This window comes from Chlamydotis macqueenii, chromosome 5, assembly GCF_036417535.1.
Source record: "Chlamydotis macqueenii isolate bChlMac1 chromosome 5, bChlMac1.mat, whole genome shotgun sequence".
NCBI classification, from domain to species: domain Eukaryota; kingdom Metazoa; phylum Chordata; class Aves; order Otidiformes; family Otididae; genus Chlamydotis; species Chlamydotis macqueenii.
Genome location: NC_141560.1, coordinates 2838573 through 2862260, shown reverse-complemented (window position 1 = coordinate 2862260; position 23688 = coordinate 2838573). Strand labels below are relative to the sequence as shown.

At 45.4% G+C, this 23688-nt stretch overlaps 1 protein-coding gene across 4 annotated transcripts in view; it reads left to right on the top strand.

Moving 5' to 3' along the window:
• The window catches only part of MAP4K5 (mitogen-activated protein kinase kinase kinase kinase 5), a 66938-nt gene that overhangs the window by 17475 nt on the left and 25775 nt on the right, over window positions 1–23688 (top strand). For 2 of the 4 annotated variants that reach the window (XM_086748388.1, XM_086748387.1), the window contains exons 3-10: window positions 5424–5481; window positions 17351–17441; window positions 18604–18668; window positions 19307–19362; window positions 20574–20621; window positions 20722–20764; window positions 22454–22526; window positions 23481–23612. In XM_086748388.1, coding sequence (XP_086604514.1) covers window positions 5424–5481; window positions 17351–17441; window positions 18604–18668; window positions 19307–19362; window positions 20574–20621; window positions 20722–20764; window positions 22454–22526; window positions 23481–23612 — 566 coding nt within the window. Of the gene's footprint in view, window positions 1–5423; window positions 5482–14803; window positions 14911–16753; window positions 16873–17350; window positions 17442–18603; window positions 18669–19306; window positions 19363–20573; window positions 20622–20721; window positions 20765–22453; window positions 22527–23480; window positions 23613–23688 lie in introns of those variants that run through there. The other 2 variants (XM_086748389.1, XM_086748390.1) reach the window with 2 other exon arrangements.

Genomic DNA, 23688 nt, shown 5'->3' with positions numbered 1-23688 from the left:
ATGAGAAGCTTCTATTTCAGTCGCTGGGCAGGAGGTCAGGGTACCTTTTGAAGGTAACTGAGCAGAAGCACGCAGCACTTGAGACAGCAAAACGTTGTGGTCACTGATGAGTGAAGCTTGGCAAGGAATGAATAAGATGGGAGTGCACGGGAGGGTTGCCACAGGAGCTGCAATTGCGATTCGATTAAATGAAGACGTGGTTGAACAAATGGCTCTTCTGGTGAACTGGGCTGTTGATCTAAGGCTGGAGATGAGACAACTGCGTTGGGACGAGGAGGAGATTACACCATGGAAATTGAAAATACTAATTTGGAGGCTGTGAGAGTGGTATTGCTGTCTGAATCTTCCCCTGCTGCTCCTCAGTGTTGAAGGAAAAAGCAACCAGACAGGGAAACAGCACATAAACTTGTATTCACATGTCCAAGAGAACGATTCTCCAGCTTTTGTCCGTCTCACAGGGCTTAGTACTGTGGACCCAGTGGGGTGGAATTGTCTGACTTGTGCTCTTAAAAACAAATACAACAAAATTGCAGCGCATAACTGGTTCTGAAACCAGTTTTCTGAGTTATTTCTGGTCATCAGCTGCAGCAAGTGTCCTACTCAAAATGTGTTTTTTCATGTGTGGTGTCTGGGTGTGCGATGGGAAGCGTCAGGGATTGCCACGGGTGTCACATTGGGTTCCCCTGTCTCACGACAGCTTTTTGACGCAGCTCTGAGAGGAAGGTTAAGTCTCGGTGGGAAAACTTGGTGATTTTTTTGGTGTGTAATATCATAAACCTCTCCCAACTCCCCCAAACCCCAGTCCTACTGATAGTGCACCTCTCATTTTTGAGTGTGGCGTTGGGACACGCCACTGACGCCGTGCCTAGGTTGGAAGAACGTGTGTTGCTCCTGGACTGCCAGCCTAACGCAAGCTCTGTCCGCAGCTGGTCCTTGCTGCAGAAGACACTGCGCAGATCCCAGTTCTGTTGCTGGGAGAGCGCATCAGGAGCGTGTAACTGTTTGCTTGCTCAGCTCTTAACCACTTTCTGAAGCACCTGCTGTTTGAGACAGGACCATGGGTTTAGAGGAACCTTTAATCTGCTGTGGCACAGCTGTGTGTGTGCTTGGGGGGATCTGGGTTGCGTTGGCTGGTGCTGACATATGCTGGGGAAAAAAGTGTAGTGATTATCGTGCTGTCACATTAATTAGTGACACGTAATCTCCTTGGCTGCTGCAACTATACAATGGGATATTCAAAAAAAGAAGGGGTACTTTTGTTTTATTTTGAACACAGACGCTGTGTGATGCTCTGCAGCATTAGGATTTAGCGGCTAAAGTGTTCTGGAAGAGCTATGCTCGGTGGGATGCTGTCACACATCCTATAGCTGGAGAAGAGGTGACCAAAAGAATACCTAGCGCATCTTTCTGCATGTGTATATGACATTGAGCAAAACAAATTTGACTCTGTGGCTCCCCTCACTCAAACATGCCTTTGTTCTTGTCCTGTTCTTGTCCCGTTCTTTTGTAGGTCAGCTTTTCTATTGAAGCTTTGCAATCCTTCTGCCCAAATTCCAGAGTTTTAATTTTCCTTCTGAGTCACATAGAACATAGTTTTCAATTTTGAGTCTCATTAAATAACATTAAGATCAGAGCTAACAGTTAGCAAAGGCTCTGTCTTCCTCTCGGGGAAAGTCTTACGGTGAGCGTGCCTTCCCCGAAAGATCCCAGGGCTTCACTTCTGTCACGTGGGAACCAGACCGTGTTGCTGATGGGGATGTGGGCTCCGGCACGGGACGGAGCTGTGCAAACGCTGAGCTTTAGTCTGTTCGCCTTTCCTGTCAAGGTGAGTTCTTAGGAGACTTCCTTACCTATTGAAGGAGTCGGGGCCGGCAGAATTAAAGACAACAAAAAATCTAACAGGTCTTATCTTCCATTAGACTGAAATATTAGAATTGAGAAGAGATCATCAAAGTTCATGGTATGTATGTCATCTTTATGTAATAAATGCATATAAATGGTAACTTCCTATGTCAGCAATAGCTCGTGAGATGCTGAACAGCAGCGATACTTGTTAATTGTCAGCTCTGGATTACTTGGCGTGCAGGGGAGAACAGGTAATTTTGAATTAAGACTTGAAATACCGAGGAGATTTCAGGCAGATATTTTGGTGTTGGGCTTTAAAAATGTAAATAAGATGACTAGGAGAACTATCATTTCTTAGCTTGACTTCAATTTCCCCTCTCCACTGAAGAAGTATATTAATAAGACAAATTGATAGATCACTAATTCTTCACACTGGGGAGATTATTGAGAACTTATATTTTTGTCAAATATCATTTGTCATAAAATTTTAGGTTTTGATTCACAAAGGCAGCAGCTTTGATGTGGTGCATTCCTGTCTGCGACTTCTTGATACTACACAAATCTTTCTTATAAAGTCGAATGAGGCGAACTGTAGCAAGCCATAGGAAATGAGTTGAGAATTTCCTTAACTAACATGTCTTAAAATGATTTGAGGTGTCCGTCTTTGACAGATTTCATATCTAGCTGTGTACCACGGAGAACTAGTTTTTAGCCCTCGCCTTCTTACATTTTTAATGATGTGTAAGATAACAGTAATGCATCATTGATTGAGTTTTCAGCTGACAGAAGGGTGTAAAAGAGAAAGGTTTAAAAAACAAGAGTGACAGCAGAGAGATGTGTGTACCCCCGTAAAGCTGCTGCAATCCGAGATGAAGGAACAAAAGCCGTCAGCCGCGTGTGCAGGGAGGTGATATCTCCTGGGAAGCAGTCAGCTGGGGTAATTTGCTGCGTGCTTGCAGTACAGCTGTCTAGACTGAAGATCTAACGCCGTCCTTTTATCTGCGAGCATCCAAACAAGGATGTTGAGGAGCAGGGAATACTTGGCGTTTCTGCCTTTGGTGCTGGCGTGATAGGTGTGTGGTCCTGGTGTCGTCAACTCGAGAAGTGTGTTTGGTTGGAAGATTAAGCAGTAGGGCCAGAAAACCAGTCTGAGGGCAAATTACTCTGATAACTTGGTGTGTTTAGTTCATAAATACCAAACTGGTGGAGGGCTTTCCGTTCCAGCAGACAAAGTTTGATGGCTGAAACCCGAAGCAGTCCATGACCAGGCTATAGATCATGAAAAAAAAACCTTAATGGTAATTGTGGCTAGCAGCACGACACGCTTTGGTGACAGTCTGTGGCCTGTTGTGTGTGAAAGCCGAGAGCCGGTAGTTGCAGTGATCTCCTCTGGCCTGAGCCTTCGAGTCCGTGCCAGGCCGTCTGCGTACCAAAGACCTTTGGCAGACTACATCTGTTCTTTGACTTCAGTGTCACAGTGGCACTTATTGCTTATATGGAAAAGGAATATCGGGAGGGAATACAGTCTGCTGCAGAAATGAAGCTGATCTTCTGGAATCCATGCATTCTCCTTTATCAGAGCGGCACTTGTGGATGGCAGCGTGGACAGTGGAGGTTGCCTGGCTTCACCAACATAGAGTGTGTGCTTGGTCTCTTATGGGAGCATCTGTGTTTCCTAATGGTACCGGTAGGTGTTACAGTACCAGAGAGGTCCTAATCCTTTGTCCATGCTTGGATGCATGCTCCTTCTGGATGCTGAAGGATGTCCATGATTTTGCTGTCATCTAAAAACACCTGTGGTAGGAAGGCACTCTAGGAAGTGGTAAATGTTTCCTTTGTGGTTAGCACATAACTGTCTGTTTCTGTGTTCAGTGATTGCGCTCCTCAGAGGGTCCGTGGCTCCTCAGAGTTGTGTTCCTCAGGGGTCCGTGCTGGGCCCGGCCCTGTTCAACATCTCTGTGGGCGCCATGGGCAGTGGGACAGAGCGCACCCTCAGCAAGTTCGCCGACGGCACCGAGCTGTGTGGTGCTGTCGACGCGCTGGAGGGGAGGGATGGCATCCAGAGGGACCTGGGCAGGCTGGAGAGGTGGGCCCGGGCCAACCTCATGGAGCCCAACCAGGCCAAGGGCAAGGTCCTGCACCTGGGTCGGGGCAATCCCAGCACAAATCCAGGCTGGGGGAGAATGGATGGAGAGCAGCCCTGAGGAGAAGGTCTTGGGGGTGATGGTGGATGAGATGGTCAACATGAGCTGGCAATGTGCACTTGCAGCCCAGAAACCAACGGCACTCAAAATAGAGGGAGGCAGATTCAGACTGGATATTAGGAAAAAAAATTTTACACTGAGGGTGGTGGAACCCTGGCCCAGGTTGCCCAGAGAGGTGGTGGATGCCCCATCCCTGGAAACATTCCAGGCCAGGTTGGCCGGGGCTCTGAGCAACCTGATCTGGTTGGAGATGTCCCTGCTCCTTGCAGGGGGGTTGGGCTGGGTGGGCTTTGAAGGTCCCTTCCAATCCTATCTATTCTGTGATTCTGCGGTTTGATCTGTTGGCTTCAGATGCTCGGTTCTGTTGTACAGTTGTTCAGGTTCTCTTTGGCTTCAGTTGAGCCCTACCTGTGTCCTCGGCATGCATTTTGGCACCCATCTCTTTCTTGGCTGAGCATTGCAGGAATCTGAAAGGCCAATTATTATTGGTTGGTTTTTTTTTTTCCCCAGCTGAAAAGCCTTTCCTGATTTGGAAGCTTGACTAAGTGTTGACAAAAGCGAGAGGTTCATCTTTCAAGTTCTTGCTCTACCTGTTGTTAAATTAAGATGACTTCCTGTCCATACTCCATAGAAGTGATTTGTTCTGTAGAGGCTTCCTTCAGTTCAGTCCACAGGGGCAAATTTGCTTTGCATCCTCATCTTGTTGGTGCCCAAATGGATTTCACCTAATCCAGTTTCTTTCTGTGTTCTGTAATCTACCTCTTAACCAGATTTCATACGATAGGATGAGAATGAAAGAGTTGCGTTTAGACTCCTGTAACTTTCAGATGATCAAGTTGTGTGTCAAAAATAATACAATGATGGTGCTCCTCTCTTAAAACTTTCCATATCTGAGGTTCCTGTAACGTTTTCCGCCAGGACTGAATGTGACGTTTACGGTGTGCCTGGAGAGGAGAGTTCTCTAAAGGCTAAATTGCTTCTCCCTGCCCCTCCACCTATCAGCTCCCCTTGCAGAGCACCCTGAGCTTTAGCACCAGGAGATGGTGAGACAAAAAAAAAAGTTCACTCAAGAGTCAGGATGCTGGGTGGTTGAGCACCCTTAAAAATGGTGTTGGAGGGGCATGGACTCTCATTGCTGGCAGGTAGCTGAGGTTTTTTAAAGCCTCCAAGGGAAGTGCCAGTAAGGCTTCGCAACTCCAACCAGGTTGATGCTGTGCTAATATCAAAACCAGATAATCCTCACCCGGGTTCCTCTCAGCTAATTGCATTGTGCCATTTTTGTTCTACGTGATGTCACCGCGTATATTTTTGCGGTTTGTGAGACGGAGATGCCTTTGCACTATAATGAACTATGTCTTACCTCTCTTATTTCAGGCTAGAAATCTTCATACAGGAGAACTGGCTGCTGTAAAAATAATCAAGTTAGAGCCTGGTAAGTTTTACGTTCTTTTCCATATTTTTGAATTGCGTTTTCATTTTTTCCATATGTTTATTTTCGCACGGCTGTGGAGCTCCAGACAAAAGAAGCGTTTGCGGTTTTTTGTAGTTTCAGCGGTTAGATGACAGGAAGCGCTGCAGGATGTACCATTGCTGTGTGCTATGTCCTGCTCACAATTTCCCTGTTTGTTCCTATCTGCCTTATTGGTTTTTGCGTAAAAAGGTGTTGCAGTTACAGTGTGTTGTTACTACAGGTGGTAAGTTGTGAGCTCTGAGCCAGCAGGGAGCTGGTAGGCTGTGTGAGTTGAAAGGAGAAGGGACCAGGCAGTGATGCTAATGCCCTCCAAAGGTGCACTGGGAAAACCAGAGCTTTTTAATGTGTCATCTTTTTTTCCAACCTGAGCTGAGGGAGGAGCGTGGCTCGTATTATCATTTATTTCACCATGCATTTTCTGCTGCTCCTCCTAAGAGCAGGAGACGCAGGAGAAGCGCACTTGCTGCCTGAGACATTTGCTGAGCTGAAGCCTAATCCGAGTCCTGCATAGAGTTGAAATCAGAAATTATGTCCTGAGTGGAAATGAGGAGAGGAGCTTTTTACCTCCGCAGTCGTAACTTGGTCCCACCTGAGGATCTTGTATTTGTCCAAAGAAGCAATTTCTCATTACTTGGTCGCTGGCATACCTTTCAGATCCCTCCTTAGCGCAGTCCCGTGTCTCTTTGCCGTGTTAGTCTCTCTGTGGTTGTGGTTTGCCTGAACTACTGTGCTGTGTCTGTTCGGGGTCCTGGCTCTCTGGGACAGGGGATGAGGGAGGCTCTTCCCGTGAATGTGTGCTTGCCTGGTGCTCATGGACTGACACCTGTAGCCTAGGAAGCAATTAAGGGACAATTAAGAAAGGAGTAGGATTTATGGAGACACCATGAGATAGCTTCCATGACTGGAGTGCTGCAGGGAATAAATACAGGCTCTTTAGGCAGGAAAAATTGAGGAAAATCTGGAAAAACACATAATATAGGAGAGGCTGGCAGAACTGAGTGGTCTTTAGTCTGGAGACAAGAAGGCTGAAGAAGGTTCTGACCTCCATCCTCCCTGGCAGGCTGGCAGAGGTGCTGGGGTCAGAGCAGCAAAGGGGTGACACAGCAGCGCAGGCTGCGCCAAGGACGAGTACGGCTGGACGTGGGGAAAGCTCCTCATGAGGAGGGTGTCTGTGCTGTGGGACAGGGCCCAGGGAGGCGGTGGGATCCCCGTCCTTGAAGATTTTCTGAAGTTGACTGGGCAAGGCCTTGAGCAACATGACCTGGCTGTGTGGTTAGCCCTGCGTGGAGCAGAAGGCTGGACCAGATTGCTCTGGAGGTCACTGCCAACCTGTCTTCGGTAGTTCTTTTGTAGTTCCTCCAGCTTTCTATTAAATCTGGGCTAGCAGAACTTCTCAAACTCTACGGGGCTTACCCAAGACGTCTGACTATCTCCTCTCCTGTTGAGGACTCTGACCAGCGGTGTGTCTAGCAATCAGAGTCAGTCTTAGAAACTGGATGGTTTGAAGTTCTTATTTTGACCGTATGAATAAAGATGCAGAGCAGACTGGTTTTTAAGTAACAGTATGTTAATTTTTCATAAAAATTTAGTATTGTCCAGCTGTCTTCTAGGCCAGCTAAATTTTCCCAACATGTCTGTTACCCTTGAATAACAATTTCAAACCTCTGACAGGAGGATCAATGCTTAATCCGCGTGTGACTCCGTAATTTTTGGTTGTGAAATCCCAGATGAAAACTTTGAGGGAAGAGTGATAATGTCTTTACAGTTGGGGGTTCTTTGTCTTCCCAAGAAATCCTTAATGTTTGTTAAGATAACAACCTTGCATGGAATCCCTCAGTTGTTTTGGGGGGCTTTTTTTGTTGTATTTTTTTTTGGGGGGGGTATTTTTTTTGCTATTTCAATCATTTTGAAATGGCAATGCATGAATTTGGGTTATGAAGTGGGGGAGGAAGGAGCAGGACTCCCCATCTATCGCGTGGTTAGAGAATATCGGGAAAGAAGGGTTCAGACCCTTTGTCTTATTTCCGATGAAGACCAGCAGTTGTGTCTCCCTTCTCGTGGGATGTTGGTTTCCCTACTGACCTGTAAAGCGTTCCGAGGTGGTTTTAAGGATTTCTGCTGAAACTCTTCATGTACTATTTTGCAATTAAATGTGAATTGATTTAGACAGTGCGTGAGAGTGACTCTGTTGCCTGGTGTTCAGGGTGATGGCTAGTCTCTTTTGTCAAGTGAGCATGGAAAAATTAATTTGTGGTTTCCCACATCCAGGAGAAGTATGTTACCCTCTGGACTGCTTGATGTAAGATCTCCCATGAACCTAGCTGTTCATTTCCAAGTGTTTGGTTTTTTTAAACAATTAAAAGTTCCTGAAATCTGAACTTTTTTTCAGCTGAAAAAAATTCCAATGAATAAATGAAAAGAAAGGCTCAGCTTGATTCCTTAGCTTTTTTTTTTTTTAGCTTCTTTCTTGAAGTTTCCACTGCAGTGTACCAGTCACGTTGCAGGTAAACGAGCAAAGAGCAGCCAGGCCGTGCTGGTGGTACCACAGCTTCCATCGCAGCTCTCGTCTTCCAGAGTCAGCAAGGTCTTCTGCAAATCCAGCTTCAGGCACAGCACACAGTTCAGGTGTCAGTGGCTGTGGCTCAGTCCCTGTTATGTAAACGTCCTGAATTTCTGGACCTGCCTACTCACACCAGAATTAACGATGGTATGACCTAGAGAGTGGGGGTCAGTGGGCAAAACCTCAGGCATGGCCTTAACTCCCACCAGCATGACCTCCACAAGCCATTTTGACTCTGTGGCCCTGCGTGCGTCATCCCGTCCCCACGCTACTGCGTCCCTTGTACCAGGGTGTGTGTTCAGGTGAAAGCAGATGAGAGGACTGAGCCGGCAGCAGGTTCGGAGGCAGCGAGTGCGGCGAACAGATGGCAGGCTCTGAGCAACAAGGGAATGTGATGTTTTTTCTCTGCAAGATCTGTGAAACTCCTCATTGTACTAAGTTGTGTTTACATAGGTGCAAAGAGCAACCGTACAAATTGATGGGAGAGAAAAATACATAAAAGACTGTTAAATCCAAAGATCCCATCTATGACTGAGAGGTTTTTCTGAGCCATAAATCTCTGGGGATGGGGGAAGCATCCCTGTATGGTCTGTTTTTCAAAACTTCCTTGGCATCCTCTCTTGGAGATGGGATGCAGGACTGAAGGGCCTCGTGCCTGAGTCAGTGCAGAGTTCATTTTTAATTCTGGCTGGTTCTGCAATCCACTTGTCTGTGCAGCCAAAGAGATGGTTTTGAAGGCTGAAGGTAGAAGAAACGTGGGGAGGCTCGGGGGAGAAGCTAAAACCGCTGCCTTTGGCTGTGACTGCTAGCCTTTCCTCAGCAAACCAGGGCTGGTTTTACGTACGTGGATTGCAGTGATAAGACTAATTAGGCAGTGTTAAATGCAGTGGAAACCACAGCGGGGATCCCTCAGGCTCCTCGGCAGTATGTGGAACGCTGTGGCCAGTGGTGACGGGGAGAGCGAACCACCGCTGCGTTTGTCTCCCAGCAGGTCTGCGCTGCGGCAGAGCGGTGCTTTAATGACGCAAAAAGGACGGTACTAACCTATTGCTAACGTGAGAGGCTTCCTCGAGCGTTCACGTCGCTGCACCTGATCCAAATGAAGTAGGTGTGTGTTTTTTCTGAATGTGAAGAATCGCTTTGAAAACTGAGCTGAAGCAGAGACCGAAGCCTCTGCCGTTAGAGCTGATGGAAGAGCAGGAACCCTGCGAGGTCGAGCAGCCCCTGCCTGTGCTTGGTGCTGCTCCACCACTGCAGTGAACAGTGCAAGGCTCAGGCCCAAAATCACCACTGTTGAGAACCCTGTTTTAATTAGTGTCGATGACCGTGTCTTTATATGTTTCATTATGTCTATCTGACTTGCCGCAGAGAAGAAATTTCTTCTAGGGTTTGGGGTTTTTTTTGTTTTTTTTTTTTTAATACATCGTCTTTTAAACATTGCCAACCTGATCTCCATCTGTACACCCACAGCCTCCTGGCAGAGATCTTGTTGGGGTTTGGTTTTGTTTTTAAGCAGAGTTCACAGCATTTGTTTACTTATTTATTTATTTTTAGCTCTCTGAGATGTCTGCTGCCTCTGCAGGGTGGCTGGACTCTGCGGCATCTTACTGTCTTTGCAGGAAGACATAGCTGTTCAAAATCTTCCAGATTTAAAAAAAAAAAAAATTTTTTTAAAAATCAGCTGCTCTCTGTGAGAGTTTATATTCAACGTTCTGACTAATTTTAAGGCTTTTGAGTAGCTTCTGTGGACTGTACTTGCAGAGCACCATCAATTCCTGGACCAGGCCAGTGTTGCAGCTGTGGTGGCACCCTGGGGACGGCAGCCCCTCTGAGCACCGGCACAAGCTCCTATCAGACCGCAGGGCAAAAAAAGATTGGTAATAAATTTCCCAAGTCAGTCACCAGAGAAGTAGGCTTGTGAGTTATATCCAGCATCTTCTGGAGAGGAAGAGGAGGTGGCTCATAGATGGGAATTAATTAGCAGATGGAAAAATAAGAGCTCCAAACTCAACACTTGATTAATACTTAGACACAGGATTGGGAGCAGAAGACAAAAGACTCTGAAGCAGAGAGTGCCCCAGAGGAGGTGAGGAATGTGTTGAATTAAAGCTGCAAGAAACTGCACACAATAAGATAGCAGTGTTTTGGGAGACCTAGCCAAACCGCCGACATGGCGGGCAGGGGTGGGTGATGGTTTGTTCGTGTCACTCCCTCATCTGCCGCAGGTAGCAAGCGAGTTGGTAAGCAGAGGGACTCAAACTTGCAGCTGAGCCCTCACCATGAATACGTGAATACATATTTTGTTTCATCTGCTGTTACCTTTCTTTGTCTCTTCTCTAGACAAAGGAAATCAACTCACTACTTAGAAGGTTAGTGTCTTAATTTATTTGAATTTTGGGGCAGTATGCTAGATCTGCTGCCACAGTTACTTAAGCTGTGCTGCTAGAATCAAAATAGACAATGTTTTTCACTTTTTTTGGCATAGACTTTGGAGAGCATTAGGCAAAAGTATTATGGCACGCTAATGACATTTCCCAGCATTCACCGAGTACAAATGCTTCAAATAATTTGGGAGCCAATTCTATTTCAGAAACTAATCCAACTGTACTCAGCAGCGTAGAAGCCAAAACCATCTGAAACACTAAAGCCACTTCCTTCTATGGGTTTAGCAGATGAATCGAGAGGGGAGTCGATACAAAGAGGTAACTATTTGCCAGCGTAGTTTTCCGCCACAGAATTTTCTCCCTGAGAAGATGTAATAAACAAGATATTTTAAAATGTACTGATGTGCATTTTAAATACTGCCGTAATGATAAATGGTGTCCTCAAGACCTTGGACGCGCTGAGGGCTGGCGGCGCCTGTTGCGCGCTGTAACTTTTGCAAGGTTACGGAGGAATCTCAGTGGTGGTTTGAGTTTGGTCCAACGTTTGTGTTTTCCACCCGAGGTTCCTGTGAAGGCCAGAAGTAGCCAGTTACCTATTTCAGGTTGGATCTTAAACTGGCGTTGGAACGGTTCAAGGGATTTTGTGCAAGGGACAGTAGTCATCCAAGGGTGCGTAGCGCTGTGCTGGGTGCGCTAACAGCTAGGGCTTGGTGCGTTACGTTTGTTCTGTATCTCACGGTGCAGGTGAAGAAATTGATGTTCCCCATCGGAACGCAGCCGTGGGGCTGAGTCAGGCTGTGGTGGGGGTTTGTCCTCTCTGGAGCACAGCTGCAGCGCAGGGGAGCTGCACTGTTTGGTCCAGGGCATTTTGGGGACGCAAGAAGGGTAATTTGGCAATGCAGCCTTATCCTCTGTATGATAAACTCCCTAGGGATGCTGTGAGCTGGGGAGAAGAACAAGCCTGAGCCTTATTTAAACAAAGCCCGCAGGGATTGAACTGTTGCTCGCGGCGCCTGGAGGTGAATAAATATGAAAATAACTTCTTGGTACCGCTTACACCTTCACTGCCTTGTAACGTGCAGCCTGCCTGGGCTTGTGTTGTGCATCCGTCTGGGACTTACCCAGGGCCGAACGCCTGGGTTTCCAAGCGCGCCAGAGCCGTTAAAGCCTGGACATGGCCCGCTTGTGCCGTGCCGCGTCCTGAGTGGTACCGCCGCAGGCTTGCCCAGCTGCTCAGCCTGCCTTCGGAGCGTACACAAAGCGACGCGGAGACAGCGCGGTCCTCCGGTGCAGAGTGCCCAGCATTTTAATTATATTTAACTTCTTGAAGTCTGGTCTAATTTTACTTTGCATACTTACAATGCATTTACAGACTGCTGTTCTTCTTTCAGAAATGCCTGTATCCAGAGTGGGCGAGCTCGTGTTTCCATGCAGTGTAAGCTTTCGCTTACAACGCAGAGTTTTTTGGATGAAGAAGGCCAGCAAGAAGGGGTTTTGGTAGGGAAGGAGGCACCGTGAGCAGGAAAGCAGCTGAAACATCACACATTTTAGCTGGAAGGCAAGGCAGAGCGTGACGGTTGTGGTGAAGGCGGGTTGCTAAGGGGTGAGTTAGGAGGACATGTCATTTGACAAAATACATGAAGAAAAATAGCAATAGGGAGAGTAAAGATGGGATCATGAAAGACTGAGATGTACAACAGTAAGCAGATAAGGCAAGGAGAGAAGAAAAGAGGTGAAAGCGTTAAGGAATAGGAATATAGATTATCTGTTGACATGGCTGCTCATAAATAGGATCCAAGCAGAGCAGAAGAGAAAATGCGTGGGGAAACAGTTTCTGGTGTCAGACCAGTCACTCCGAACACTTCTGTGCCGCTTACCGCAGAGCTTGTCCGGCTGCGGCAGCGCACCGCCATCAGTAATGTTTTATATCCGTCGAGAGATAATCAGTACCATCAGTGGTTAGCAGTTGGCAGCCTGGCAATAAAATTTGCTGGTGGAAACATCATTGTTTCCAAATAGCTGTTTCCTGCTTGGAATCAAGTTTCTGAGCTTCAGGTTTGGGGAATTTAAATTCTTTCTGTCAGACTGCAGGTTTCCTTGAATCCTGAGACAAGAGATATGGATAAAACAGCTCGGATGCTTGAGTGCAGTTTAAATTATTCCCCTTCTTAAAGACCAGAAACTTTAAAAGGATTGTGCTCAGTTTTTGAAGTGGTCGGTAAAAAGCCACGCAGGTCTGCGGGGTGATGAGGAAAGCAGTTTTGTGTGTGTCAGAGCTGTGGGATGGGGTGCTGCAGTAATGCCTTGCATCCTTTCCACCTCCCCAAAAATATTTTGAGGCTCTTATAAGTCATATTGTGTGTCAAGCTGTCTAAATGGGGATCGGAAAATGTCTTGGGAGCTAAACTTAATGAGGGTAATGGGGAAAGACCAGCAGTGAATGGTTTCTGCAGTTGTCGCTCCTGTGGGGCTTTCTCTCCTTGTTCTGAAACTCAGGTTGTTGAAATACAAAACGTTTGAGGAATGCTCCCAGCAGAGGAGAGAGGCAACAACTGCTGCTGCTAACTCAGGAGGCAGGCATCTCTTGGTTGTACAAATACAGCGAGTGTTTGTGCTCAGTGGCGATGCCGTGACCCTGCTCTTTGTCCTTCAGCGTCCCGTACGGCAGTGTCCACCCGGTCCCGTTGCTAAACGGCATCTCACTTGTACAAATGTTAATTGTAGCGTTAAAAATCCCAGGTCTGCAAAGTGTCTGCAGTCAAGCTCCCCGGAGAGGCTCGGCAGGTAGGCTCCGGAGCGCCCGTCACACCTCCTGCCAGGCAGCCTGACGTGTTGGGGCCCGTGAGGAGTGCATGGCGCGGGCACTAGCTCAGGGCAGGAGTGCTGGCAGGCTGGCTGGCACCTTGAAGATCTGGCCTCTTAATAAGAGCTTCTGTCCCACCCTTTGGTGACACCACATGTGTCTCCGAATGCCGTCAGTTCCATCCTCCCAGTTGCGTGCGAGCCCAGACGCTGCCCGCCCGGCCCTCCCTCTGTTCCCGCGCAGCATCAGCCCTGTGATGCAGCGCTGAAGTAATGCAGAATGAACCAATTTAAAACAGTAACGAGGAATTTCTTCCCCGAGGAGCCTTCTGGACAAAGGAATGATTCACAGCTGACCCAGGAGGAGATGTCAGAAGTGGCACTGGGTCTTTTTGTGGGATGAAACCACTCAAAGCAGCGGAACACATGAAAATATGACCAGGAATAAACCTGCTTAAAAACCATCAAGGTCAGGCATGCTTGGAAGACTTAATAGCGCTGTGTGATAGGCACTAGAGCCATCAGAGCCTTCCCGCGCTGCAGAGCGGGGTTTGTGGATCCAGGATGGGACATCTAGGACAACCTGGCAGGACACTGATGCGTGCCAGTTCCACGTAGGTGAGAAGCAAATAGAATAATGCACTAGTGTTAATGCGCCATCAGTTTTCTCGATGATCTCCTGTTCAAATATTGATTTATTCTGAATTTACCAGGCCTTGCTTCGCTTAGCTTCTGAAATCCGATCCCATCGCATCACAGGATGAGATGGCTGCAAGCTTCGGCGGTCTCCTCCCTGCCAGCTGTGCAGGAGAACAAGCAGCTGGTTGTGCCAAGCAGAGCAGGCTCGGCCGCGGGCTGCGATGGGAGGAGAATATTCCATTGTAAGGCTCTGTTGTGTCCTGTGTGTCTCGCTGCAGAGGTAAAATTACATAATAGTAGCGAGCTGCAGTGACTCACCACGCTGCGCGTGTGATTTACAGCAGCTCCCTCAGCGATGTTTTTGCTCAGCATGCCACATAACCCATAATTGCAAACATGTGAGCAGACAAAAAGTACATTTTTCCAATTCCGTGTTATTTAGCATCAGGCAATCTCTGATGAGTAAAACAGATGAAAATCTCTTTTATGGATATATTGTCACCTTTGATCTAATTCTTTTTATCTCCCTCTCAATGAAGTATTTTCTACAAATTCTTTGTCTTACTGTCGCCTTTTTGTTCATGCTATCCAAGGATATTTAATTTTTGTCCTATTCCAGTGTCTCTTGCCAAGATTAATACTCCAGCTGCCTGGAAACTCTGAATTCCTTTGTTTTGAATTCATTCTTGTCATCTTTGAACGACTATACATCTTCTCTCCTATCTGTATGTCTGATCTTTCAGAATCCTTCTCTACGTGTTTTAGCCAAACTTTTCTCATGGATACTTCTCTGCTTTCCATCTGCTTGCTGCGTTTCTATCAGCTCCCTGTCTATTCAGCCTGCAGCCCTCTTTCCTCTTCCAAATATTTTTTTTTCTTTTTTTTTTTTTTTCTGTAGGTAACCATTTCTTGCACAGAATCGTCATTTATTAATTGCAAATCAAGAGATCATCTTTTCCATCCTCCTCTGCTACAGGCAGGATCAGCCTAAGTCGCTCCTGATGGGTACTTGCTCAGTGTTTTCTTCATTTTTTTTCACCGGTGGGAAATTTCACACCTTCCCATCCCTTTGAGTTCAGTGCTGCGATGTTACTCCGGTAGGAAAAGCTTTTCATCTGTACAGGGAATGTAGGTTAAGACAATTTAACCCATTGCTAATCGTCCTACCATAAAACTGAAGAATGGATTATCCCTTCTCCCTCATCCTCTGATATCTTTTATGTGCATGAAGGTTGTTATCTCTTCTACTGTCAGGCTTTTCCTAGCCCAAATCCCTATATTTCCTTCAATTTTTCCCCGTTAGTCATGGTTCCTAGCACTGGCATTCCCATTGCTCCAGGACGTGCTATCGACGGGCAGTGCCGGCTGCTGCCTGCAAGTTTTTGCTGTTATGGGAAAGCTTGATCATCATTTTCACATGCGACAGTCGCTAGCTGTTCTGAAACGCTGCTTCTGATGTATCAAAGACCGTTTGATTTGAAGAAGGCGGTTTAAGAAGAGGGCGCGGCTACTTGGCGTTCGATACTCTCAACTGATGGACAGCTGGTAGGGTTAAAGAAAAGCAGTGCCTCTGGTGGAGGTGGGAGGCTTTTCAAACTTGCTTAGATTGGACTTTCTTGAAAAGCTTCTCTAGTTTTAAAACGCTCCAGTGAGTTACCTGTGAGCGTTCGACAATTTCCCGGAGGAAGTTTGTCAGAGAAATGGGAGGAATGAATCCGTCTGACTCAACTTCAAAAATCCTTTGGTCATAGAAATCACTTATAGGAATGCATGAATTCAAGGAAAGCGGTAGCTGAGAGGTAACCCGTAAAGCAAGCACAGTGGGAAATCTGCTAAATTTATGGAAATTTTGTTGCCTTTTCTTTTTTTCATTATTAAAAAAAAATACTACTTATGTTTTAAAAAAGACCCTTGACATTTGAAACTCTTCTACTAATGTTTTCCTGCCCCGGTGAAGTGTTCCTCTGTACAGTTCAACTTCCAGAAGCCCTTGAGGATGTACAGAAATCAATCAGGGATGTGTTTGTACCAAATTGACGCTTCTTTCGCTACTTCTGGAAACATCTCCCACGTACTGGTGGGTGTGTGGAGACCCGGGGTGTCCAAAGGGATGGGAAATGCCGTGGGGGCTGCTGTGGGTCCCGCGGGCGCCGGTGACGCCGTTCGCTGAGGGAAGTTCCTTCAAAGCACAGCAAATAAAACCATCTGATTTTGAAGAGGTTATTAAAAAATACTAGCTATGCTGATAACTTGTTAAATAAACAGGCGAAGAACCCAAAGAGAATTTACAGCAGTGCTTGAGGCCTCTTGGACCTGTCAAAATCATAGAAATTGAGTACGTGTTTTCTGGGCTGCACATCCCTGACTCTGATAGTAGGAGATGACTTTTACTGGTGAAACTTTAGACAAAAGTAAACATACAAAGCCGTTTTTCCCTTGAGAGAACGTGATAGCTACCATGCTGTCTGGAGCAGCATTTTATGTAAAACCTAAGATGTTTATCTAAATTCTAGTCTTTCATGTCTTGCAAGCTGTTACGGAAGTTTTGTTCATGCCGAAGGAAGACTCAAGGTAGAGCATCCTCTGTTTGGAAATTCCCTCAGTGAGATTTAATAAAAGTAAACCGGTGTTTCTCTTAGCTCTCAGATATTTTAGTTTGCTTCACTGCATCTATAAAATTGCTATTATTTAAATTTATGACAGCTTTTACCCTTTTAAATTAAAGAAACAGAAACATGCTAGGCTAGGATATATTTTTCCATATAATTTTTTTTTGTTTTCGCAAAGGATTTAGGATGTGCAGATCTGCCTGTGTAGCTGTCCTCATCCAAACACGCCCTCGTAACAAGGCAGGCTGCGCTGAGGACTCTGCTTCTCCTCTGAGTCAGCGGTGGCTGAGTGGGCGGGCAGGCCATATGCTCTATCGGAGTCATTTTGAAACGGAATACTTTTAATAAAGGGCCTATGGTATGTGATGCCTTCTGGAATTAGCTTGCAGCAATCTTTTCCTTCTGTCGTTGGGACCCTTGTGCTGTGAGCGCCGTGTCCCACCAAAGCCAAATCGGCTCCAGCTGGCTGCTCCCGAGTTTTCTCACGTGCTCCCGTTGCTCCGTGGGATCCCTCTGCTTCCTTCTCAGAGCATTCCCGGTGCGTGCCGAGCTGTCTTAACTAATGGATCGTGTTCAGGCCACCGGGCCAGCCTTTCTCTGTTGCTCTGCAAGAAATATTTGTGCTTCGTGCAAAGGATGTAGTAAAGAACGGAAACTGAGAGGATGGTGTACGTAGATAGCTCTTGCCGATCAGCCTGGCGGGTCAGCAAAGCCTCGTGGAGGTTTAGCGATTATCCAGGCCCACGGCTTGTTTTTGTGAGTTACGTGCGCCCTTTCCGATCTCTTTGAACGTTCGGTTGTGCCTGATGTAACTGTGGCTGCCGCTTGTTTTTCAGGAGACGACTTTTCGTTGATACAGCAAGAAATCTACATGGTTAAAGAATGCAAGCATTGCAACATAGTCGCCTATTTTGGGAGCTATCTCAGGTAAATCTCACTTCTTTAACCTGCATTTCTGCTGGTTCTTTCCCAAGACAATGCTCAGTCTGGTTTAGTACTTAAATCCTCTCTCAGTCATCTTCTCTAGGTTGAATTCCCTTCAGTTCTGAGTTGGCTTTGAGGAAAAAAAAAAGGGACTAATACTTTATTTTCTCTGCTGGGCAAAAGGCTGGAATATTTTTATCACTAGGAACAGAAAGGAACTTTCCCCTTAGAGACTCTTGCAACATATCCAATCCTACTCACTCGCAGGGCAGATTTTAGCCATTTATCTGTTCTAATGTCAAACTAGCTCGTTATTTATCCAGAGCAGAACTGCACCTTGATATTTTATTTAATGGCAGTCTTGTGTGCCGCGGAGGTATGGCCAGTGGGTTGTTAGAGCAAAACACTAAATCTGAGCTGCTGGTAATGACATTTTTCATAGTTCTGGTGTAAGAGATACGATGTACTGAGAGGCAGGAACGAGGCGATGCCAGCTGGCTACGTCTTCAGCTGCACACGTTAAATGTTATACAGAAAGTGGAATATTTTCCATTTCTGTGGAACTCTGCCGTTTATCGATTGGCTCCGTGGGAATATATATCACCACTTTGCCTGTTTGGTCGTCTTCTATGAAGCTTCATCTTTAGATTTCTTGGAGGGCTGCATTTTTTAAGGAATCTGCACAGCCCAAATGGACTTCAACTGGGACAAAATGGCGAAATTTCTAAATCCCCAGTCCCCTTTTTGAGGCCATGAAGAGTTGTTTAGATGTAAGTTAGGTCATTTCAATCTAACACACTGAACTCGCCGTTTCAATCTTATCTAATGGGATCTTGCTGACAGCGGGTAAAGCTCAGGTGTTTCTTCTGCCTGTTCTTTGTTGCAGTTAGGAGATCAGAGTGAAAGCAACACCTTTTAGGTCTGATAACATTTAAAGACTTCTCAGTGACTTTGGCATAAAATTTTCATTTTGATAGGTGAGAATTTATCTTGAGGTTATTAAGAACATGTAAAACATGTAACTGCTAGTCATGGATCAGAATGTGTATTTTTAAGAAACAGGGATCGAGACCAGTAGAAAATACTTTAAATAATCGTCATTAACTCTGTTCTGTATACAGATCAATCAGCTTCTGATGCCTGTGTTTTAACTTTCTTTTGATAGCCGTGAGAAGCTGTGGATATGCATGGAATACTGCGGCGGGGGATCCCTCCAAGATATTTACCATGGTACTTTGAAGCTCATTTTAACATTTGCACCTTTCGGAAGCTTTCTGCAAAGAAAAAAAATAATTTTTTCCCCTCTGAAGTTTCATCTAGAGTTGTTGGTTCTGTAGAAGAGCTTATTGGAGCTGTTGGAAAAGCAGTCTGGGGACTGGCTCTGCCTTTAAATTATACCATGGAGTTTTGGAATACCAGAGCTCCTTCTGCTTTAGTTTTCAGCCAGTTAGTACAAACAGCTTTAAAACAATTCAAGGTCTCATAGGCCCCTAGTATAGAACATTGCCATTTCTAATATTAAAAAATTAGCATAGGTCACTTTTATTGGATTTTACCTTCCTTAGAATACAGGATATTACATTTCTACAAAGTCACTTGTCAAATGATATTAAATTTCTGTCAAGACAGGTTTTCTTCTCGCTGTGGATATTGTCTTCTGTTATTGTGCTGTGTTGTTTTTTTTTTTTTTTACAGAAAGCCTTTCTGTAAAATAAGCAAACAAAACACTTTTCAGCTCAGTGTAAAATACAATTCGTGTAAAATCGGTCTTTAACTTTTGCATGGAGATGCTGCTTTTTGACTACTTCACAACGTTATTTACGTGTTGTGTACTATAGACTTACACGCTTTTTAATCTTTGTTTTCAGTAACAGGACCTCTATCAGAGTTACAAATTGCGTATGTGTGCAGAGAAACTTTACAGGTACTGTACTTCTGCAGGTGTACAATGAAGTGTCTGCTCCATGTGTAGAAAGTAGATGGGGAAGATGATTTCAGAAAGCACTGCAGTACCATGGCTTACATTTGTAAGCACTGGGAATCTCGCTGAAACCAATTAACCAGGGTTAATCTGTTAGTTTCCATATTGTAAATAAAAATTAGCCAGAAACTCCAGTAACATAGTGCAAATATTTGCTTAACACTGTGAGAGCAGCTGTTTCTGTGCTGTAATTTGCAAAGGAGTTCACACAAGAGCAGACATCTCTGTGGATCCCACTGCAGGACCAAAATACTGAACCTCACTCCTGCTCCTGGTTCTTCGGTGAGCCTGGCGGTTTCAGGGAAGCCGTACAAGACAGAGCCGCGCAGGTTGTGACCACGGTGTTGTCTGGGCTGTTTTCATCCATTGTTCTAAGACAGTGATTCAGTGCAGGAATTATTTAGAGCAAATTTTTACATCTCGTTGCAGAAAACACTGATAGCTAGTAACTGAGTAATGGAGGAAAAAAAAACCGACACATTTGAAACTGCCTGCTTGGTCTGTGGAGTAAATTCTAATAATTTGCAGAGGAAAAATACTGCAACCAGATGACTAAAATTCTCTTTCACTTTGTGATTGCTAGTAACTGTAGAAATACAAGATAAGGTGATGCAGGCAGCTTGTTTCTTAAAGGAACTTTTCTTTCCCTGCTTTGTGTCTCCATGAGTAATAAGGTGAGAGAATCACGGGATGCACGCCTTTCCCTGAGGCGGCGGCTGAACCGGTCACTGCCAGAGGCAGGGGTGTAGACGAACGTGAACGAATCTGCTTGGTACTTCTGTTCCTGATCTCTGCAGGAACTCGTATTGCTGGAAGGGCAGCTTAAAGGCTAAACACCTGCTGGTTGAAACCTTCAGGACTTCAAAAATGTAGTTAATTTTAGTGAAGGGTGATATATCTTGAGGTTTGTTTTGAAAATATACATATATCTATGTAAAATGTTACACCATGACTGGTTTAAACAAGTCTTCGCGTATATTGGCCGGGGTTGGGAGAGATGAGGAACAGAATCCAGCATACCCCTTCTCTGCAAATCTCAAATTTCCCCACTTTCAAATAAAAAACATCGAGTAATTTGAATTTATTGGATGGGACTGGCTTTGTAGTATGTTAACAAATGGCAAAATGATGTGTTGTGTCTCTCTTATTTCCAGGGGCTTGCTTATTTGCACGTGAAGGGCAAAATGCATAGAGATATAAAGGTAATGTGCAACTTTGAGACACTTATCTTAAACTTTCTAGTGCAGAAACATATTCCCGATCAAATTTTTAACTTTCTTTTTATTATGTTATTCTGTTTAGGGTGCAAATATTCTACTAACAGACCATGGAGATGTCAAATTAGGTAAGTTGCCTGAATTTAATAAGAAGCCAGAAAGCAAATGCAAATGTTTCCATTTGATCCCTCAAAAGCTACAGCACCACAAAGCTGGGATACTTTCATTTAGCAAGTTGCCTTTTACTTTTATCGTTCCGTTAAGATAAGAAAATTAACCAGGATGTAGGGTTCATGCCTCCCGAGCAGAATATTCACCTTTTACAAGGCTTTGTTTTGTGCTGAACAGCACGGGCACAGCGAGGATTGAGCTTGCTGTGAATGATAAAGCGTAACACAGCAGATCTCCTGTATTGTTGTACTCAATTTTATTAGATACCGTTCTCAGCGGCGTGAACCTTTTGCTATTGCACTGTCGGATGTTCTTATTCTTATTTGGGGCACTAGTTGATGACAGAAAGTGTGTATCCATGGGCTTGTGTATGTATGACATGAGAAGTTTTGCATTCTATCAAGAAGTTAGAGACAATTTATTTTTTCAACCACCAACCCTTGAAGCCTCCCAGGTTTCCCTGGAATTTGCCGGGGTGGGTTACCTGGATGTCAAAGTCTTTGTTCCTAGCCAGAGTGGCAGTTCTCCCTCGGAGCCTGCAAGGTTCCAGTGTGTGAGACAGCATCTCCTGAGCCTGACAGCCTGTGGAAAAGTGGGGTCTGATCCTGGCTGTGCCTCTAGCCCAGTGCATTTCCACACAGATGGAGATGAGGAAACTCTCCTCCTCTGCAAACGCTCTGAGGTCTGCAGATGAAACCTGTTTTCCTTCAGTGATGCTTTAAATTTAGCACAGTGCAAACAGGCTGAATCTCTTGTTATCTGAGTGTGCTGCCTTTAAAACCCACGTCTGCTGCCTCACTTTGCAGAAGTCAGCATGTAGTTAGGGTCCTGCAGGAAGCAGACATCCTGGGAGAAGGAATGGGATGCTCATCATCTTGCTGTGTCTGGTGCTGGATTCAAGGCGGTTGTGCATTAGCTGCATTGCTGCTCTTCAGAAAAGCTGTGTGGTGCAGCGTGTTTACTCCCTTGTGGTAAACCAGGAGTGCTGTGCTAGGGAAGTATGGGTTTTTGAAGGAAAGACAAAAAAGAAGGAAAACCTTGAAGCTGACAGGAGATTCCACTAACTGCATTAAACTTGGGTTGCGCACTGATACCTTCCTTTTGCCTGCTAAGCTAGTTAGATTGGCCCACAATTATCCTCCAGCTGCCGTACTACAAATGCAATAAAAATGAAAAGGACTTAAATGATTTTTGGCTCTGCAAGACCACCTGATTATCTGCAGCTCTGAGAGCAAGGGGTTTTTGTCCCCTAGACAGTCTCCAGCAATGAGAACAAGTGGCCCCCGGCAGTTCCTCCGTAAGTAACACAGAAAGAGCACTGTTTCCAAAGCATGATGCTATTTTTCCTCTCTGATATTAAATTGAATATCCACTACCTTTTGTGGGGTTGCTTGGTTGCTGTATTGTGAGATGGAAAACTAGCTAGGAGAGGAACAGGATCATGAGCTGTGTGTAGAAACTCAACTTTTCGGTTTGAAGTCATGGCAGTGAAGACATTAGCTGATCTCATTATTAATCTTTAACTGGTGAAGCTTAAAGGATTTTGGATTTGGATGAGAAGTGTGGTTGTTCTTTCATAATATGGTACTTCCTAGAGTGGAATCTTAGAATTACATTTCTAAGTCTATGATAATTTCATTTTCCAGCTGACTTCGGTGTAGCAGCAAAAATAACAGCAACCATTGCAAAGAGGAAATCGTTTATTGGTACCCCTTACTGGTAAGAAACTGCTTCGATTGCTATGATTGCCTGCAAAGCTACGTCTGTATTTATGCCAGGAATTCCAAAACACGCATACTGAAGTACACACAGATATTTTTAAATACATATAGCAGTGGCATAAATTTGCTTTCTTCCAAGTAAAATGCCCAGAGGGTAAAAGTCTGGGAAGCACTGATTGTAGCTGATGTAATACCTGATATTTGAGGCAGGATTGCTGTTTCTCCCAAGTTCATTAATGCAGAACGTTCTCCCCTTCTTCTGGATACCTGATGGCCGTGGAGTTTCTCAGTAACTTCTCTCACTTTTACTGAATAAACTGAAGAATGTCTTTTCAATTTCTGTGCAGAAAGAACGGTGACGAAAAACACATTTTACACTATCTTTTAATCACCTCTACTGATTAACGTCTGTACAAGACAACGTTTAATATGCAAATACATCATTGTAAATCTTGAGCTGGATTATATATGCAAATTTAACTGCTCTTGGTTTCTGGCATTACTTTGATCCAGTTGAGGTGCCTAGGGTGGTGTTCTTGGTATAGACTGAACGCTTACGTACAGCTTAATCCAGACAATGGCTTTTAATTGTTCGCTGCCCTCTTTATCCTGTTGGAGAAGGAGGACTGAGGGCAGGAAGATTATCTGCTCATTAAAGCATTTTACCAGGAATCATGAGACTGGTTCTATTCCTAGCGCTGCTGTGCAGCCCATGACCTCAAGCAAAACACGTCACCTCTGTGTGCTTCTCCGCTCCCCTGACATCACCTCTGCGTGCTTCTCTGCTCCCCTAATGCCGGGTGAGGGGAGGAGGACGTCAGGCTTTTCCCTGACTTACGCTCTTCGTGGGGGTTTCTGCTGTAGGGTTATGTGACGCTTTGTGCCTCCCACGTGCGGGCACTGGTTCAGAAGCAGCTGGTGCCCTCGGTGAATGATGCCTTTGCTTTTAAAGGATGGCCCCGGAAGTTGCAGCGGTGGAAAAGAACGGTGGATATAACCAGCTCTGCGATATCTGGGCGGTTGGCATAACAGCGATCGAACTCGCCGAGCTTCAGCCGCCCATGTTTGATCTTCACCCGATGAGGTCTGCTGCCTGGGGAGCTTGCTTGTCTTCAGGATCCCATCAGTCCCAGTAGATAGAGTTTAACCTTCCCCGTAGC